This window comes from Megascapheus bottae, chromosome 30, assembly GCF_031878675.1.
Source record: "Megascapheus bottae isolate mThoBot1 chromosome 30, mThoBot2.hap1, whole genome shotgun sequence".
NCBI lineage: Eukaryota > Metazoa > Chordata > Mammalia > Rodentia > Geomyidae > Megascapheus > Megascapheus bottae.
The window spans coordinates 216,332-237,323 of record NC_143538.1 but is presented as its reverse complement, the minus strand read 5'-3'; the positions used below and the strand labels follow the sequence as shown (position 1 = coordinate 237,323).

The 20,992-nt window shown below is 50.3% G+C and overlaps 1 protein-coding gene across 1 annotated transcript; it reads right to left on the bottom strand.

Annotated features, from left to right (window-relative positions):
• Window positions 1-1,134: 1,134 nt before the first annotated feature.
• Window positions 1,135-16,381, bottom strand: Mthfs (methenyltetrahydrofolate synthetase). Its single transcript, XM_090321349.1, has 3 exons — window positions 16,167-16,381; window positions 9,576-9,837; window positions 1,135-1,725 (listed from the first exon to the last, which is right to left on the bottom strand). The coding sequence occupies exons 1-3, from the start codon at window positions 16,284-16,286 to the stop codon at window positions 1,487-1,489; spliced, it is 621 nt and encodes a 206-aa protein (XP_090177475.1). The 5' UTR covers window positions 16,287-16,381; the 3' UTR covers window positions 1,135-1,486.
• Between the last annotated feature and the right edge of the window lie 4,611 nt (window positions 16,382-20,992).

Here is a 20,992-nt window from a genome sequence, read left to right as displayed (position 1 = left end):
ACACAGGGCATCTTGTCTTGCAGGCATGTTGTTCCCAAAGGAAAACCTGGCTACTCCTTCCGCCCAGATTTAACTCTGTGCCCACCCCCTGCAGACTCAGCCCGCCTCCAAGGACTCCAGGGTCACCCCGGAGATTTAGGCTTAGGCTTTACTGTTCCACCTGCACAGGTGTTTGAGTTACTAAGTCGGTGGTGATGGTGGTACTGGAACTTGAACTCAGGGCCTGGGCACTGTCCCTGAGTTCTTCCTGCTCAAGGCTAGTGCTCTACTACTTTTGAGTTCACTGGAGATCAGAGTCTCATAGACTTTCCTGCCTGGGGTGGCTTTGAACCCCAATCCTCAGTCTCTTCAGTAGCCAGGATGACAGTGTGAGCCACAGGCACCTAGCAGTGCTACAAGTAGAAGAACTCTGGCCTTGAGAAAGCCAAGGACAGTGCTCAGGCCCTGAGCTCAAGCCCTGGGACTGGCAACCACACAAAAAATTAATTCACCTTCAAAAAATACCCAGCTGGGTGCTGGTGGCTCACGCCTGTCATCCTAGCTACTCAGGAGGCTGAGATCTGAGGATCATGGTTCAAAGCCAGCACCAATAGGAAAGTTTGTGAGACTCATCTTCAAGTAAGTACCAAAAAAGCTGGAAATGGGGTTGTGGCTCAAGTGGTAGAGTGTCAGTCTTGAGTAACAAAAACCAAACAAGAAAGTAAGGCCCTGAGTTCAAGTCCAAGTTCCAGCACACAGAAAGAAAGAAAGAGAGAGAGAGAGAGAGAGAGAGAGAGAGAGAGAGAGAGAGAGAGAGAGAGAGAGAGAGAGAGAAAGAGAGAGAGAGAAGGGTGGGGAGGGAGGGAGGAAAAGGGAAGTTTTGACCCAGGAAGCAGCACAAGCTGGTGTCAATAGAGCCCTCATGACACAGGCCTATGTCCCCAGGGAGCTTGTCCCCGAACTAAACTCCAGCCCCATGGGTGAATGATGCTATGTCGCCACGTGCACATGGAGACCACAGGAGGTGAGGAAACACGGCTCTGTCCTGTGAGCCCTTGGCCCTCGGGGGCCCAGCCTGGTGCACACACACACACACACACACACACACACACACACACACACACTCACCCATGATCACAGAGCACGAAGCACGAGCCTCGCCCGCATGAGCTTTATTCTTGTGGCCACGCTTGCACTGGTTTTGTAGACGACTGGACGTTAGGGCTGCACACTTCCGACAGGGCGGTGGGGTCCACGAACCTTCTGTGTTGCTGTCGATGTAGTGCTGGTCCTGGGTCTTGAACTCAGGGCCTGGACGCTGTCCCTTAGCTTTTTCATTTAAAGCTGGGGCTCTGCCACCTGAGCCACAGTTCCACTTTGGGCTTTTTGGTGATTGGTCAAAAAGAGTCTCTCAGACTTTCCTGCCTGGACTGGCCTGGAACCGGGATCCTCGGCTCTCAGCCTCCTGAGTAGCGTGGATGCCAGGCAGGCGTCCCCGTGCCCGGCGTTATGGCACCAGGCCGTCTCCGTCTTCGTAGAGGACCTCGTCCACACGCACGTCGTGGTCGTCCACGGGGACGCGGGGGCAGAGCTGCTCCTTGAAGGCCAGGGCCAGCAGGTATGGCTTCTCCTCTTGGCCTTCCAGGCAGCGCCGGACATAGGCGTCGTAGTAACCCCGGCCCCGGCCCAGCCGGTTCCCGTCCTTGTCGAAGCCCAGGCCTGGCATAAAGATGAGATCGAGTCCTCCTGCCGAACCCAGACATGGACAGAGAAGGAGGTGACTGCTCAGTAACTCAGCCCTGCTGCAAGTTCTGGGGACATCCCCAGAAAAACCTCGGGGCCCTGAGTTCAAGCCCCAGGACCGACGGCAGCTCAGGTCCCTGGAAGGCCAGGCGTCAAGTTGCACCCATATCAGAACCTTCCAAAGCCAATCCACTCAGAAGGAAAGGAAGCAGCCCCAGGCCTGGCCAGATCCCAGCCTCCTCCCTCAGACACATCGAAACCCCAGCTGCCTTCCCAGGACCCAGGTCCCAGGTCTTCCTCTGTAGACCAGCACAAGGAGACAGAGGAGGGGGGGGGGGGGGAGAATCCTCACAATCCAACTACCTGCTGCAGACCAAGCCCGCAACCCAGGAGCCCTAGGGGAGACCTACACACACCCCAACACCCCAACCCAGCTGTGCAAGAGCCGACCTTCCACACTGCCTCCACTGCTTCCTGCTTGCTTGCTCTCTCTCTCTTTCGCCCTCCCTTCCTCCCCCCCCACTTTTTGGTCTGTGTGTCTCCAGGTACTGGGGCTTGAGCTCGGGTCCTTCGTTTTTTCCCTTAAGGCTAGCACTCCACCACTTGAACCACACCTCCACTGCAGGCTTTTTTTTGTGTGTGGTTCCTTGGAAATACGCCGGTGCCTGGCAGTACAGCGTGTTTTGAACTCATTACAGCTGCCTTAGAAAGAACATGGCTGGCTGCCTGGATGGAGGGACAGATGGATGGATGGATAGATGGACAGACAGGTAGCTCACGCCTGTAACCCCAGCTATTCAGGAGGTGGAAATTAGGAGGAACGTGGTTTGAGGTCACCCTCACACAAAAGGTTAGTGAAGTTTAATCTCAACCTGCCTGTAATCCCAGTGCCACACAGAAGGCACATCGAGGCCAGCCTGGGCTGTAATAAAAGAAAGAAAACACAAGGCCTTTTATAAACAGTAGGTAGAGCAGAAGGGCGGGGGGTGTGGCTTCAGCAGGGTCAAGGCCCTGAGTTCAAATTCCAGTACTACCCCCAGCCACACACACACACACACACACCAATTTTTTTAAGTCCTGTTTACTCTCCAAGGCAACAAAGAACCATCTTTTCCACTCCAGAATTCCGAGGGTGCCCAGAGCTCTTGACGTGTTCCTTACTGTGGAGAAGACAGTCCACCCCGGCTCGTCCCCACACCCTGGCAGCTTTGGGACCCAAGGCCACCACAGGACACTGGCGGGTAAATCGGTGTGGCACTGCCCTCTGCTGGTGACTCAGGAAACTACTCCTGATTCCTCTAATCCTTGTTCCTCCTTGGTGGTCCCGGGATTTGAACTCAGGGCTTGACATCAAATCACACTTGAGAGAGAAAAATTCAGCCGGTCCCAGGTAGTCGTTTGCCCTAGCTACTCAAGAGGCCGAGACCTGGGCATCATGGTTCAAAGCCAGTCTGAACAGGAAAGGCCCCGAGACTCTTCCCTCCAATTAGCCAACAAAAAGCCAGAAATGGAGCTCTGGTTCAAGTGGTAGAGCACCAGCCTTAAGCAAAACCAGCTTAGGGCCAGTACTCAGGCCCTGCACATATGGATGTGTGAATGAATGCATGCATGCATGCATGAATATCATGAATAATAAATGATTTTAAAAATTAAATTTCAGATACCCTAGGCTCCATTTAGAAATCTGAGCCTATGTTTGTCTTTTTTTTTTTTTTGGCCAGTCCTGGGTCTTGAACTCAGGGCTTGAGCCCTGTCCTTGGGCTTTCTCAAGGCTGGCGCTCTACCACTTGAGCCACAGCACCACTTCCGGCTTTTTCTATGTATGTAGTACACCAAGGAATTGAACCCAGGTCTTTGTGCATGTTAGGCAAGCCTCTACCACTAGGCGATGCTCCTGGCCCCAAGCCGATGTTCCTTTTATTTCCTATACAGCAAAAAGAAAAATAAGCAGCTTGAAGATATGACCAAGCAATTCGTGTGTGTTCCTCTGTGTATGCATGTATGAACGGCCAGGGACAGGAAGCAGACACGGGGCTGGGGTAACTTTCTCTATGGAAACCACCGTGGGGCAGTGCTGAAAGCACCTGGTAGGGTGTTGTATTCCAGGTGCATTTCTTGGTGAAATCATAATTATCATGCTATTTTCCCCAGCTTGGGGGTACCTGTAATTAGGAAAATGGTGGCTTTCGGAATAATCCTGGCTTTAGAACAATAATTTGATGTAGTATCTGTTTTGAGTAACTCACACCAGACTACATAGCACATCTTTGTTTTCTTTTTCTTTCCTCTTTCCTTCCCTTCTTTCTTCCTTCCTTCCTCCCCCCTCTCTTTCTTTCTCTTTCCTTTCATGCCAGTCCTGGAGTTTGAACTCAGGGCCTGGATGCTCAAGGCTGGCTCTCTAGTATTTTGAGCCACAGCTCCATTTCTGGTTTTCTGATGGTTCATGGGAAATAAGAGTCTCACAGACTTTCCTGCTCAGGCTGGCTTTGAACCACGAACCACAGAGTTCAGCTTCTTAAGTAGCTAGGATTACAGGCATGAGTCTTGTAAAGGTCCCCACGTACCTAAGAAGCTGGGAGCTTCAGGTTTATGGTTTTCCCTAACACAGAAATAATTCTTATCATTAAAAGAGAACAGAAAGAGACACAGAAGAGCAATTTGCATGAAAGTAATTCAAGAAGCTGATAAACATAAAAACATAGAGATCTTAGCTTCTATAATGATTACATTTTCATCATTACAATTTTAGAAAATGGAAAGGAAATTATGGCAAAATGTAATGACACATTTCTGATTAATTCTTCAATATCCATCAAAATCTCAATGTTGTGTCTCGCAGACAGAGAACTCAATTCTAAAATTCATATGGAACCAGAAAAGCCCCTGAATAGCAAAAGTAATCCTGGAAGGGGGGAAAAAGTAGAGCTGTGGGCATCATAATTCTGACTTGAAGTTTTGCTACCAAGCTAGAGTAACCACCCCAGCTTGGTATTGACACAAAAGCAGGCCCAGCAACCAATGGAATATTCTAGAAGACTCAGAAATAAGCACACAGACTTGCAGCCGTGTAATATCTGAAAAGGGAGCCAAAAACATAGGAAGGAAAAAAACCTCTTTAATAAATAATTCTGGGACCGTGAGCATGGCCTAGTGGTAGAGTGCTAGCCTAGCATGCACCATACCCTGGGTTCGATTCCTCAGTGCCACATATACAGAAAAAGCCGGAAGTGGTGCTGTGGCTCAAGTGGCAGAGTACTTGCCTAGCATGGACTGGTTTTAAAAAAAAAAAAATCTAACTTTCACAGAGAAAAGATGAATCCTTTGTTTCGCTGAACCAGATTTATTCCACTTAACATAATTGTTCCAGGTTCATCATTCTTCTGAAAATGATGCAATTAACACTCTTCTTGAAGGATGAGTAAAACCCCATTATATAAGTGTGTGTGCACAAGATATGTCTTAAAAATATACATACATGTATATACATGTCTTAAAATATATACCTATATACATATGTGTATCTACATCTATACATATATCTACATATCTACAGATATATGTATAGATGTAGATACACATATAGGTATATGTAAATAAGTGTCTATCGATATATATATAGATACACAGATAGATGGCTACAGAGATATCACGTTTCCTGACTTATTCATTCACTGTAGGGCATCTGGGCTGTTTCTATAACAGTTTGCTTCAAAAGCATGAGGTAGAAGGGAATAGATTATGATCCTAGTTATATAAAACATTTTAAAAATTTATAGAGACAGCTGAGTGCCAGCGGCTCAAATCTCTAATCCCAGCTACGCAGGAGTCTGAGATCCAAGAATCACAGTTCAAAGCCAGCCCGGGAAGAAAAATCCACGAGACTCTTAGCTCCACTAAATCTACATGGGTAAGGAAGTGGTAAGACACGTGTACTCGAGTTCCCTGCTGTGAACCCACCACACAATGGCACCTAGACACAATGGAATCTTCCTGATCCAGTAGGAAGAATAAGACCCTGCCATCTGCAGGGAAATGAATAGGCCTAGAACACATGCTGTGAGATTCGCCGAGCTCAGAGAGGCAAATGACACGTGTTTTCTCTCCTGCATGGCATCTAGATCTAAACCATGACAATGCATGAAGTATGCGGGAGAACAGACTACCACACACACAGCCACAGATTAAAGGAGGAGGTGCTTTTTTGGTGGTGGTGGTGGTGATGGTGGTTGTGGGATTTGAACTCTGGGCCTAGGCGCTGTCCCTGAGCTCTTCAGCACAAGGCTAGCGCCCTACCCCTTGAGCCACAGAGCCACTTCTGGTTTTCTAGTTTCATTGGAGATAAGAGTCTCATGGACTTGCATGCCCCGGGTGGCTTTGAACTGTGATCCTCAGATCTCAGCCTTCTGAGCAACTGAGATTACAGGCGTGAGCCACAGGCACCCAGCCCAAAGATATCCTAATGGAACCAACGGTAAAAATGAATATGTAGGGGCGGGGAGCGTGGTCTAGTGGTAGAGTGCTCGCCTAGCATGCACGAAGACCCGAGTTCGATTCCTCAGTGCCACATACATAGATTCGTGGTAGAGCTCTAGCCTTGAGAAAGCCCAAGGACAGTGCTCGGGCCAGCCACAGAACAGGAATGACACAGAATTTGAGGAAAAGAACATTGGTTTCTAGTCACTGACAAAACCACAGTTATGAGTCAGGGGCTGGGGCTCACGCCTGTCCTCTCAGCCACTCAGGAAGATGAGATCCGAGGATCACAGTTCAAGGTCAGCCCGAGCAAGAAAGACCTCAAGATCACCAAAAAAGAAACAAAAAAGAAACAAAGAAAGCAAGCTGTGGCGCAAGTGGTAGAGAGCCAGCCTTGAGCAAAAACAAAGGCCCTGAGTGCAAACCCCAGTACTGACACACACACACGTGAAAGAACATTAAATCAAAAGTCACAACTGCAATAAGTAGATGTCAGACCATATGAAGAAAAACATTATATTCTAGCGTAAGGCACTGTGACTCACTCCTGTAATCCTAGCTATCCTTTTTTCTTTTTTTGGGCTGGTCCTGGACTCGAACTCAGGGCCTGGGCGCTATCCCAGAGTTTTTTTTTCCTCAAGGCTGGAACTTTACCATCTGAGCCTCAGCTCCCCTTCTGGCTTTTTTGGTGGTTAATGAGAAGAGTCTCACAGGCTCTCCTGCCCAGGCTGGCTGTGAACCACGATCCTCAGATCTCGGCCTCCTGAGTGGCTGGGATGCCAGGCATGAGCCATGGCACCTGGTCTGGTTTGGTTTTGGATGAAACCGTTTAACAAGGAGTGTGGCCCTCACTTCCGCTGAGGCCGGGATTCACCCCACACAGTCCAAACCAGACCCCGGGAAGGAAGGTGGCACTGGGATTTGAACGCTGGGTTCCACACTTGCTGGGCAGGTACTCTACCACTTCAGCCAATATCCCCAGCCATTTACACTTCCCTTACTTTGCCAACAGAGCCTCGTGTTTTTGCCCAGCCGCAGCCTCCCACAGCGGTCCTCTTTCCTACAGCCTCCCATGTGGCTAGACTACAGAGTCATGCTACCCCTGCCAACGTTTTTTGTGTATCTGGCCTTGAACTGTAATCTTCTGGATCTCCATTTCCATGGCAGATGGAATGACAGATCTGAACTTCTTAATGTGGGAAGGCCCCACATTCAATCACTGCCATCCATCTTCTCCGATCTCTCTTTGTGAACTAGAGAGGTGATGGCTGGAGTGGCAGCAGCCATTTTTCAACTAGCAGAGTAGGAGTAGGAGTCTTGCAGAGAGCAGTCTTCTGGCGGCCTTGAGCTGGAGGGCCAGAAGGCATGTGGCACTGAAACTGAAAAGAATCATCTTTCTTTGCTCAAGTCTCTGTTTCACAGGATGTGTAATTCTTGCGACTCTAAACTGCAACCACGTAATAATGCTAGCATACAAAGACAATACTTGACATTATTTTATCTTTAGTTGTACAAAGGGGTTTCAACTCAAAATGTCCCTTTCTGAGCACAGTGCTTCTTGAGCAGTGTCACCTCGTCAGACTTTCTCCCCCATCTCTCACAGAGAACATTTTAATAAATTCCCCAAATGATCGATGCCAAGACAACAGAATAAAGAAGTGGTCCAAACATTTTAGTAATGTTTTTTTTCTGGTCCTGGTACTCGAACTTAGGGTCTGGACGCTGTCCTTGAGCTCCTCTTGCTCAAGGCTAGTGCTCTACCACTGGAGCCACAGCACCTCTCCAGGCTTTTTCTGTGATTTAATTAGAGATGAGAGTCTCATGGTCTTTCCTACCCAGGCTGGCTTCCAACCTCCATCCTTAGACCTTAGCCTCCAGAGTAGCTGGGAGGCCAGGCTTAGACTGCTGGCACCCAGCTGTCATTTTTGTTTTAATACTGTTAGATATTGAGCTGGGAGTTTGGTCTAGTGGTAGGGCGCTTACCTAGCATGCACAAAGATCGGGGTTCGATTCCTCAGTACCACATATATAGAAAAATGGTGCTGTGGCTCAAATGGTAGAGCTCTAGCCTTGAGAAAGCCCAAGGACAGTGCTCAGGCTTTGAGTTTAAGGCCCAAGACTGGAAAAAAAATACAATAATGTTAAATATCTCTTGAGCCAACAAAGGATCAAATAGTAGTAATGCTAAAAAATAAAAGTTAGAAAAAGCAGCTAATGAGATGGAGAACACTTTATGTTGAAATTAATGATAAATGGGAGGGAGTGGGGAAAGGAAAGAGGGAGAAAAACATAGGAAGGGGTAACAATATTCAAGAAGTAATATGCCCACTACCTCATGAATGTAACTATAACCTCTGTACACGATCCCAACAATAAAATTAAAGAAAAATTAATGACACATAAGGAAAGAAGAAGAGAGGGCAGGGGAGGAACAAAGCCAGGCCCAATGGCTCAGCTACTCAAGAGGTGGAGATCGGAAGATCACGGTTTAAAATCATCCTCCACAGAAAAAAATCCAGGTAACTTTTATCTCCAGTGAACCACCAAAAAAGTTGGAACAGTGCCCAGGCCCTGAGTTCAAGGCTCAGTCCACGCCTGCACATGCGCACACACACACACACACACACACACACACACACACACACACACACAGAGTGCAGAGTGTGACCTGTGCAGACAGGAAACAGCAGACGCTGCTGACTCAAATATTTCTAAAACCCAACTGCATTTACAAGAAATGACAGTGCAGCTCATCCCTTCCCTGACCACAAGAATCTGTGAGAAAAAACACGGAGGTGGAGGGGAGCCACTGGTACCACAGAGAGAGCACACAAGAAATGCTACAGAGGAGGAGAAATAAACCTCCAGGGTTGGGGTTCGTTTTGGTTTTTGGAGGGAGAAGGTTGGATCTCTTCTACTCAGGACCAATCCCTGCTCGTGTATATTTTCAATAATCAGCACAGGTTGGGCTGTAAGTCTGTTAACATGAGATTCCTGTCTCCTCAGCCCCAGTGAGGGTGTTCAAATCCCCCTCGTTTCAGAGCTAAAATGGCCCGGGATGCAAGGTCGATGCTCAGCAAATGTCTCATGGAAGCTAGGCACAGGAACGGCTGCCTGTCTTCCTAAGCCACTCCGGAGGCTGAGAACTGAGGGTGGCGGTTCAAAGCCAGCAACAGCAGACAAAGCTAGAAGATGCTCATCTCCAATAAGCCCAGCAAAACACCAGCAGAGGAGGTGTGGATCAAATGGCAAAGCACCCGCCTTGAGTACAAAAGCACTGGGACAGCACCCAGGCCCTGAGTTCAAGATCCAGGATAGCACAGAACAATAAAATCAAACCAACCCTCGGCACAGCCTGAGCTCACGGCTGAGACACTCACCTGTGGCCAGCGCCTCCTCCCGAGCCTCGCCCGGGGCCGGCTGGGCGATGTTCCAGCTCGTTCTGGGCAGGAGCGGGATCTCGTCGGCGGATGCCAGCCGTACCATGTCCATGTGGTTGCTGTGGGCCTCGTAGCGGGGGATGAAGCAGGTCTTGCCCTGTCGGAAGATGTCCTGGACAATCTCCTCCGTGTCCACCTCGTCCTGCATGCTCAAGAAGATGGCAACTCTCTGGGAGCACTGGTACCGGCTGTGGGCAGTCACCTGGCAGGAGAGAGCAAGCACCGTGTGTGTCACAGAGCTCGTCTCGACGCTGGTATAATGCATGGCACGTATTTAAACAGACACAGCTCTATCCACTCATACTGATTCCTTTGTGCCTCTTATGTTCTATGTGTGTCATCCAGTATATACTATGTGTATATACCACTATATATTGTGGTATATGTTATATATAGCAGATATACTATGCTATATTTTCTATCCATATATTATATAGGGTATATATTACATATACTATATAATACATACAATATACACTATATACTGCATACATACTATATATTGTATTACGTTACACACTATATACTATATATATATACTATATCGTATATGTATACAATATTGTATATTGTACTACATTAGTCTATTTTATATACATTTGCAAAGGAAAATTATGTATGACATATTATACACATTATGTGTCCATACATTACATGTATTGCATGTTACATGTGTGTTACATGTATGATATGTATAAATTCTGTATACCATATACTACATATTATGTTATATATAATGTTGTTATATATAACCTATATGTACTGTTACATATATTATATCACATGTATTATGTAGTGTGTATATTAATTATACCATATAATACCTATGTACTACATATACTATTATATGTACTATATATTATATGTTATACTAGTATGTATGCAGTATATTTTTATAGATTTACAAAGGAAGTGTTATATATGTAACAATATATAGAATTTATATTATTAATCTAGAATATGTTAATTTTCAGTACAATGTTATATATGATATATGAGTATGCTTAATTACTGTGATTAATAATTATAGATAAATATAATATATACTATTACACATCTCTCCAGTCCCTGTATTATCCAGCGTCTCTCCTCTGCATAACTCAACTAAATCTCAAACTTTTCCTGAGCTCTCCAGACCACCTTCACAACTTTGAGGTAATGGACAGGTGATTCAACAGAGAAATTACAAATACTCATTATTAAAAGGGCCACACATATTATATGTGGCCCTACCTGCAGCTTGGCTGGTTGACTGTAAAGAAGACTCCCTGGGTGCAGTCCTCAAATCTGAGTCCTCCACAGCCAGGATTACAGGCAGGAGTCAGCACTCCTGGCTGACCATTCCCCACCCCCTTTTTTTTTTCTGATTTCCTTTTTTAAAATAACAAATACAGGCCAGGAGTTTGGCCTAGTGGTGAAAGTGCTTGCCTAGCATGCATGAAGACCCGGGTTCGATTCCTTGGTACCACATACATAGAAAAAAGCCGGAAGTGGTGCTGAGGCTCAAGTGGTAGAGTTCTAACCTTGAGAAAGTCCAAGGACAGTGCTCAGGCCCTGAGCTCAAGCCCAGGACTGGCTAAATAAATAAATAAATAAATAACAAATACATAACCACATTTTTCATTTAAAAATTTTTTTCTTAATACAAAGGTGATGTACAGAGAGCATACATGTATATAGGTCAGGTTAACGGCACATTTCGTGGTTTATTTGGTTTGTCAGGTGTGGGGCTTGAACTCAGGGCCTGGGTGCTGTCCCTGAGCTCTTTTTGTTTGCTTGTATGGTACTGAAGAATCAAACCCAGGGCTCCATGCATGCTAGGCAAACATTCTGCCACTGAGCCATATTCCCAGCCCCACTACCACTTGAGCCACAGCACCAGGTCTGGTTTTCTGGTTGTCCATTGGAGGTAAGAGTCCCACAGCCTTTCCTGCCTCCTGGGCTGGCTTTGAATCACAATCCTCCAATCTCAGCCTCCTGAGTAGCTGGAGTTGCAGGCCTGAGCCACTGGACCGTGGCTAACAATCCAACGCCAGCCCTTCCTCACTCTGTCCCATTTTTCCCTAGCAATTTCCTCCAACAGTTTCTCCCTTCTCTTCTCAACCTCCTCTACCTTCTCCAGCCTCCTTAACTGTCCAGAAGCAAACAGCCACAAGGCAGTGCTAGGTGCAGGTGCCTGGCTCTTAGTTCAAGTCCCCAGTCTCACCTTCTGTGTGACCCCACGGGCCTATGGCACCTACTCCCTGCTTTTCATTAAAGCAGAATACAGAAAACCAAGAGCTGAATAACCAGTGAGAAGCAGTACTCAGGGATTCGGGGTTCAGCTACATTCACCTTTCCTCCTCCATCCGACTGCTATACAATATATGTAAAAGGGTCTCAAAAGAAGTAAGCCACTAAAGCACTGAGATCTGCTGAAGTCCCATGAAACAGGAGAGCTTATAGACAAATTAGCCAAAAGCTGAGCAAAAGCAGGCAGAATCCATTCCTCCTGCCACAGCCCCAGGGACGTGACAAGAAGGCAGGCCATGAGACACATTCACTCCCAAATACCCACAGGAAATAAGGGGTCACTGAATAGTCTGGAGAGCCAAAGCACAAACCAGAAGGCTCTCATGCACACACACAGAAGAGTACAAAATGAGCCAGTAGGAAACAGATAATTCAGAGAACAAGGAAGTGTCTGGAAATTAGCCTCGTGGACAAACGCAGAAAGAAAACTGAAACTAGGGCTGAGTTTGGCCTAGCGGTAGAGTGCTTGCCTAGCATGCACGAAGACCGGGGTTCGATTCCTCGGTACCACATACATAGAAAAGGCCAGAACTGGTTCTGTGGCTCAAGTGGTAGAACACTAACCTTGAGGAAAGCCCAAGGACAGTGCTCAGGCCCTGAGTTCAGTCCCCAGGACTGGCAAAAAGAAAAAAAAAAGAAAACTGGAACTGTAAATCATCATGGGCCAGGAAACAGGGCTCAGTGGAAGTGTTTACCTAACGTGCATGAGGCTCTGGGTTCAATTCCTTGGTACAACACAAACAAACACAAAAGTTAAGTAAACCTGGAAGCAATAAACAAAATTTATACCATATAATGGTTCTAGAAAACAGTAAAACACACACTAACAGACTGCTATAGAAAAGTAGCCATCACAATGTAAGGAATATTATGAGACATTAAAAGTTTAGGAAAAATTAGATTTAAAAAAGACAAGAAAACAAACGCTAAAAAATATAGCTGTAGTTAGAATTTCAAGTTTGGAAATGAGCTAGAAATCCAGTAGATTAATACGTATGGAAGAGCTTAAATATGAAACTTGGTAATTTAATAACGAACATGATTAAATGAGGAGTGTAGCCTAGCGGTAGAGGGCTTGCAGGAAGCCCTGGGTTTGATTCCTCAGTACCACGCACACAGCAAAAGCCAGAAGTGGTGCTGTGGCTCAGGTGGTGGAGTGCCAGCCTTGAGAAAGCTCAAGGGCGGTGTCCAAGCTTCAGAGACTGGAAGAAACAGAACGGAAGAGGAGGAAAGAGAGGTTAGATCTTCCAATGAAGCCTGGAGACAGAGAGCCACTCGTTCTCTCACCTTCATTGTCTGGAGAGCAAGGTAAGCGTGGACAGTGGACTTTCCTTCCCCTCTCCCTCTTCGTGCCCCTTGGCGATGGGCCTGGCCTGGTGATGGGGCCTGGTGCGGTCCCCAGACTCACGGAGCCCCAGCCCCAGCCCTGGTGCTCTGGAGGTTCGCTGGAGACCAGAGCTGTGGACGGTGCTGCCGGGCTGGCTCTGAGCCGGGATCCTCAGAGCTCAGGATCCTCAGAGCTCAGGATCCTCAGAGCTCAGCCTCGGGGCCACCCGGGCCTGGCACCACCTCCTTCCCGGGGAGGGTTTAGATCCCAGTAACCGCCCAGAGGCCAACGGGGATGCGTCAACGCTGCAGAGGCAGACACGACCGAAGGAGAGGGGCGCGGTGCGGGGACAGTGCGGGCCCGCGACCCCTGATTGCGGACCCCTGACCCCAGGGCCTGCCGACCCTGACCCCAGGCCTGTTGACCCCGGACCTGCGGACCCCTGACTGCGGACCCCTGACTCCGGGCCTGCGACCCCTGACCCCGGGCCTGCGACCCCTGACTGCGGACCCCTGACCCCGGGCCTGCGACCCCTGACTGCACACCCCTGACCCCGGGCCTGCGACCCCTGACTGCGGACCCCTGACCCCGGGCCTGCGACCCCTGACTGCGGACCCCTGACCCCGGGCCTGCGACCCCTGACTGCGGACCCCTGACCCCGGGCCTGCGACCCCTGACCCCGGGCCTGCCGACCCTGACCCTGGGCCTGCCGACCCCTGACCCCGGGCCTGCCGACCCTGACCCTGGGCCTGCCGACCCCTGACCCCGGGCCTGCGACCCCTGACTGCGGACCCCTGACCCCAAGCCTGCCGACCCCTGACTGCGGACCCCTGACCCTGACCCTGGGCCTGCCGACCCCTGACCCCGGGCCTGCCGACCCTGACCCGGGGCCTGCCGACCCCTGACTGCGGACCCCTGACCCCGGGCTTGCGACCCCTGACCCCGGGCCTGCCGACCCCTGACCCCGGGCCTGCGACCCCTGACCCCGGGCCTGCCGACCCTGACCCCGGGGCTGCCGACCCTGACCCTAGGCCTGCCGACCCCTGACTGCGGACCCCTGACCCCGGGCCTGCCGACCCTGACCCCGGGCCTGCCGACCCCTGACTGCGGACCCCTGACCCCGGGCCTGCCGACCCCTGACTGCGGACCCCTGACCCCGGGCCTGCCGACCCTGACCCCGGGCCTGCCGACCCCTGACATGCCGACCCCTGACCCCGGGCCTGCGGACCCCTGACCCCGGACCTGCGGACCCCTGACTGCGGACCCCTGACCCCGGGCCTGCCGACCCCTGACTGCGGACCCCTGACCCCGGGCCTGCGACCCCTGACTGCGGACCCCTGACCCCGGGCCTGCGACCCCTGACCCTGGGCCTGCCGACCCCTGACTGCGGACCCCTGACCCCGGGCCTGCCGACCCCTGACTGCGGACCCCTGACCCCGGGCCTGCGACCCCTGACCCCGGGCCTGCCGACCCCTGACTGCGGACCCCTGACCCCGGGCCTGCCGACCCTGACCCCGGGCCTGCCAACCCCTGACCCCGGGCCTGCGACCCCTGACCCCGGGCCTGCCGACCCTGACCCCGGGCCTGCCGACCCCTGACATGCCGACCCCTGACCCCGGGCCTGCGGACCCCTGACCCCGGACCTGCGGACCCCTGACTGCGGACCCCTGACCCCGGGCCTGCGACCCCTGACTGAGGACCCCTGACCCCGGGCCTGCGACCCCTGACCCTGGGCCTGCCGACCCCTGACTGCGGACCCCTGACCCCGGGCCTGCCGACCCCTGACTGCGGACCCCTGACCCCGGGCCTGCGACCCCTGACCCCGGGCCTGCCGACCCCTGACTGCGGACCCCTGACCCCGGGCCTGCCGACCCTGACCCCGGGCCTGCCAACCCCTGACATGCCGACCCCTGACCCCGGGCCTGCGGACCCCTGACCCCGGGCCTGCGGGGCCGAGGCGCCGTCCGAGCTTCCCGGCCAGGGCAGGCTTGGCCTTCTCCGCCGCCCGCTCCTCCGAGCAGCGGTCTAGCCAACACCCGGTCCGTCCGATGTTCCACGGAGGACTCCATCACGGACCCTGCTGGGGGGAGGGGGCCCAAAAGAAACTGAAATTAATGAAGTACTTGATCTTCCCGTCCTGGACTTGAACTCGGAGCCTGGGCTTCCTCAAGGCCGGCGCCCTACCACTGGGGCCACAGCCCCACGGCCGGCTCTTCTCGGAACGCGGTGCGGAGGGATCGAACCAGGGATCGAACCCGGGTCCTCAACGCGCGCATGCGCAGACACAAACGCGCATGCGCAGATGCGCGTACGTGTGGACCCCCCCCCCCTCCCAAGCAACTCCCTTCTTCCTCCGGCACCCCCTGCCTCCACTCCATCCACTGGGAAGTCCGGCCGACACTCACCACCCACTCCGCTCGCTCCTTCCCCAGCCCCGCGCCCCTCTCAGGGAAGAACACACTGGTTCCTGGAGCGAGGCCTGGCATCCCAGCTCCTGAGGAGGCTGCGAGCTGGGGATCGTGGTTCAAAGCCAGCCTGGCGGGGCAAGTCCACGAGACTCCGATCTCCAGTGAACCAGCACAAACCCGGAAGTGCAGCTGTGGGTCAGGTGGTGGAGCGCCAGCCCAGAGGGAAAGAACTCGGGGACAGCGCCCGGCAGCGCCTTGATCACTAATAATAATCATATAAATAATAATAACAATAACAATAATTTATTTTAAACGAACAAATGCGCACCGACTGCCTCCTGACCACTGGGCGCCTCACTCCCACCCCTGACTGCGCGAGCGTGCGCGTGTCCGGGAGAACGTACGCGCGCTGGGGCGGCGTGCGCGGCCCCGGGGACACGTGCGCGGCCCCGCGCCCGGGCCGGCCACCCGCTAGGAGCCTTTGCGCCGCGGTGGCGTGCGCACCTTCTGAGTCAGGAGGCGGGACTGGCGCAGCCGCTCCTCGGCGCTCAGGGCCCGCAGACGCTGCTTCAGCTCGGCCCGCAGGCTCCGCTTGGCTCCACTCGCCGCCGCCGCCGCCGCCATCTCGTGCTACGGGAAGTCCCCGCCTGGCCGTCCCCGGCTGGACTGGGCCAGGGAGCAGGCCGCTGGGCGAGCCCCCACTTCCGGGGAGCGGATGGCCACGCCCCTAGCCCGCCTTCCCGGATCCCCTGGTGGGAGGGGCCGCGAAGGTGCCTGGCCACGCCTCCACTCCTGGCTCCTCCCCCAACCCAACTGCTACTCTGATTGGCTTCGCCCGAATGTAGTTCCGCCCCTGATCTCCCCTACCTCGTCATTTGGCTCCTCCCCCCTAGTAGCTCCGCCCCCAGGCGCTTAGTGGGAGAAGATGCGTTTCTAAGTCTCCTTCCTAGCAATGAGGGCTGGGAAAGAAGCGGGAAGCGGAGGGAGAAATAAACGCATGGGATTCCACCCGCAGCTGAGGACCCGGAGGTGCCCAGCGGCGTGTCATGGCTGGACTTTTCACCCGGGAACCCGAGGCAGTGAGCAGCTGTGAGGCCCTCCTGGGTATCAGACTCCCCTCCCTCCCTGGTGTGACCCCTTATAACCCAGGGTCTGTTCTGTAAATTAGCTCCTGCCTTGCAAGCATGAGGTCCAGAGTTCAAACTCCAGGCCCACTAAAAATAAATAAGTAATAAAAGTTTTGCAATGTGATGTGAGTTTTATGTTAATAATGAACTTTTCAGAAGTTTTTATTTGGAGGTGGGATGGAGGGTGGAGACAAGCCTTGAGGAATAGTTGGACAAACAGTGAAAATAAAGACCAAGTCAGGGACGAAGACCAGGTCAACCCCAGGATGAGTAAAAAAAAAAAAACAACAGCAAAGGGGAAGAATAGCACCTCTAAGTAAAACATATTAGTGTATGATAATAAAAAGACAAGTTGTAGGATGGGAGAAGCTCCTTGTAAATCCTGTACCTGACAAGATGCAGAATATGTGTATAAGCCTACAAATTCAGCAGGGAATCCAATTTTCAAGTGGGCCCAGGATTTATAGACATTCTTCTACCCAGGTCATGTAAGCCACCATAAATAAAGCACATGACCAAATCTTAGCATCACTAGGTACTGGAGAAATGCAAACAAAACCTCAGGGAAAGCCAGGCGCTGGTGGCTCACATCTGTCACCCCAGCTACTCAGGAGGTTGAGATCTGAGGATCTTGGTTTGAAGCCAGCCCAGGACAAATAAGAGATCATGAGACTTTTGCCTCCAATTTACCAGCAAAAAAGCAGAAAGTAGAGGTATGGCTCAAGTGGTTGAGGGCCAGCCTTGAACAGAAAAATCTAAGCCCCACAAAACATATTAAATGTATACATGAATGTTCATCATTTACACTCTGATTGTGGCACACCCCAGATTTACTTTTTATCATCTTCAAAGATTTGCATGAGGAGGATCAAGTTGATGAGTCCATTCTGTGTACAGGGCAGAGTCCCGCTCCCAGCATTCTCCCCTCCGACCACAGACGTTTAAACTGGTGAATATACAGGCAAATGTGATATTCCTGATGAAGCCGGGAGCCCTTCGAGCAGCTATATACAAGATCCCCCCACCCACAGGCCGCCCCTCCCTTCTCTGCCTGAGGGACAGGGACCCTAATTTACCCTGTTCAAACCAGCCAATGGGAGCAGAGTGTGAGCCTGAGCTCAGCCAATGGGAGCAGAGGGGCGTGGGCCTGCTGGGTTAGGGATCAAAACAGAGCAGCTTGCCTGCTGGTGTGTTCTGGTGGCTTCCTCTTCTGCAGAAGGGAGTTTTGTCTTGCTCAGACAAAAATAGAAGGGGACCCTCTTAAGTCAGGCGGAAGGTTGGCCTTCCCAGGTTTGGTTTTCTGTTGTTTTGGTTTTGGTCACAGGGTTTGAATTCAGGGCCTGGTCATTATCCCCTGACCTTTTTTTCACTCAAGGCTGGCCTTTTCTACTTGAGCCACAGATCCACTGCCACCAGTACCTGTCTCCAGGTTTTCATCCCCAATAAAACCTACTAGCCTGTTGTGTTTACTTTTCTGCTCTTTTCCTTCACTCATACTCTGAATAATTGAAAGGTTTTCTTACCATTTGTACCTACCACACCCCATACCCACCCCACACTTAAGCAGGAAAGAAGGATGATACAAGGGTTTGCAAAAATCATTTGAGGGCTGAGAATGTGACTTAATGGTAGAGGGCTTGCCTAGCATGCATGAAGCCCTGAGTTCAATCCCTCAGTACCAGATTAACAGAAAAATCTGGAAGTGGTGCTGAGGTTCAAGTAGTAAAGTGCTAGCCTTGAACAAAATAAGCTCAGGGACAGTGCTCGCCCTGAGATCAAGCCCCAGGACCAGCAAAATAATAATAATAATAAGAAGAATAAGAATAATAATACCCAGGAAACTGAGATCTGAGTATTGCAATTCAAAGCCAGCCCAGGCCAAAAAAAAAAAAAAAAAAGCTGAGGGTAGAGCTGTGGCTCAAGAGATGGAGCTTAGCCTTTAGCAAAAACACAAAGGAACAGCACAGAGGTCCTGAGTTCAAGCCCCCATAGTTTAATTGTGACAAAAGAGTCTCTTGAGCCAGATGCTGATGGCTCTCATCTGTCACCCCAGCTACTCAGGAGACTGAGATCTGAAGATCATGATTTAAAGCCAACCTAGACAGGAACATCTATGAGGATTGCGGTTCAAAGCTGGCCCAGGTACAAATGTCTGTGAGACCCTAATTCGCAATGAACCACCAGAAAGCTAGAGTGCTAGCCTTGAACTGAAGAGCTCAGGGACAGTGCTTAGGTCCTGAGTTCAAGCCCCATGACTGACACAAAAACAGTCACGGAGAAAAGGGCAGAAGCTGGTGGAGCCAGGGCCACGTGGGGCCTGTGACCATGTACTGTGCCTGTGAAATGGGGTGACTTTCTCACTGGCTTTCTTTAACCTTCTCAGTGGAGTGGGGACAATGTCTATTCCAGATGCTCGCATGAGGAATGCAGAACATTCTGAATCTCAAATTTCTTAGCATGTGTGAGGTCTTAGGGTTCAATTCCAAACATCAAAATAAAACAAACTGGGTCCTGATGGCTCAGGCCCTGAGTTCAAAGCCCCTGACTGACAAAAAAAAAAAGCAATGAATAAATAAAATAATGCAGGAAACGAAAAGTCTCTGGGACAAGGACAGTAACCAGTAAGTATCACTACTCTCTCTTGTGGCATCTGAGGCTATTTCAGCTTCAAGATGTCAACTTAATCCAAAGCCTAGCAAATGTTCATTTCCATTTGTCATGTATTTTTTTTTCTTTTTAGTGCCATTACTGAGGCTTCATCTCTTCCCCTTAGCTTTTCTTTTTTTTTTTTTTTTTTTTTTTGCCAGTCCTGGCCTTGAGCTCAGGGCCTGAGCACTGTCCTTGGGTTTTCTCAAGGCTAGAGCTCTACCACTTGAGCCTCAGCACCAGTTCCAGCTTTTTTCTATGTATGTGGTACCGAGGAATCGAACCTGGGTCTTCATGCATGCTAGGCAAGCACTTTAACCACTAGGCCAAACTCTGGGCCCCCATCCCCTTAGCTTTTCCACTCAAGGATAGTCTCTCTGCTACTTGAGTCACTCCTCCATTTCTGGCTTTTCACTATTCCTTGGAGAGAAGAGTCTTAATATTATGGATTTTTCTCCTGAGCTGACTTTGAATCTGGATCTTCAGATTTCGCCTCCTAGGTAGGGTAGCTAGGATTTTGGGCCTGAGCTACTAACACCTAACTTAAACCAATTTTTTTATTATTGTATTTTATTGTCAGGATAATGTATACAGGAGTTACAGTTACATTCATCAGGTAATGGCTACATCTCGAACCTTGATAACCCTTCTCATGTTTTTGTCCCCCTTTCCCTCCCCACACCCCCTCTCAATTTTAAGAAAATCGGTTTCAGAACTAACTTAATAAACAAAACAAGCAGGTTCAGTTTAAAAGTCCAGGTCGTAGGCCAAACTGGGAAGGGTGACCAATTGCCCCATGTCACGTTGCAAAATCCGTAGCCAGGGTATGACAACCAGATTATGTGTACTCTTGTGTAAATCTGTTCCAGGTAGAAAAGCACACGCTATGATCCCTATCACCCAGCTCTGAGTAACCCAAACAGGAAAGAGGCAGTGGCTCAAGCCTGTCATCCCAGACACCAGGAAGCTGAGATCTGAGGATCACAGTTCAAAGTCAACCTGGACAGGAAATAGCATTACACTCTTTTTTTTTTTTTGCAGTCGTGGGTCTTGAACTCAGGGCCTGAGTACTGTCCTTGTGCTTTCTCAAGGCGAACACTCTACCATTTGAGCTATAGCACCACTTCTGGCTTTTTCTGTGTATGTGGTATTAAGGAATCGAACCAGGGCTTTGTGCATGCTAGACAGGCACTCTACCACGAGGTCATGCCCCTGAACACACTGTGAGACTCTTATCTCTTAATTTACCAGGAACAACAACAACAAAAACAGAAGTGAAGGGGTAGGGCTCAAGAAATGGAACGCCAGCCTTGAACAAACTGTTCAGACAAAGCCATGAGTTCAAGTCCTGAGATTGGCACACACACACACACACACACAAATTAAACATAAAAAAGAGCCTACTACAGGGCAGGAAAACACCACCCTTTTTTTGTTCATCATCCTCACTGAATCTGGTCCCCAATATTGAGCTCTGTGCTTTGGCTGAAGTTCCTAGCAGACTCAAAAAAAAAAAAAAAAAAAAAAAAAAAAAAAAAGGAAAACCAAAATCTAGTA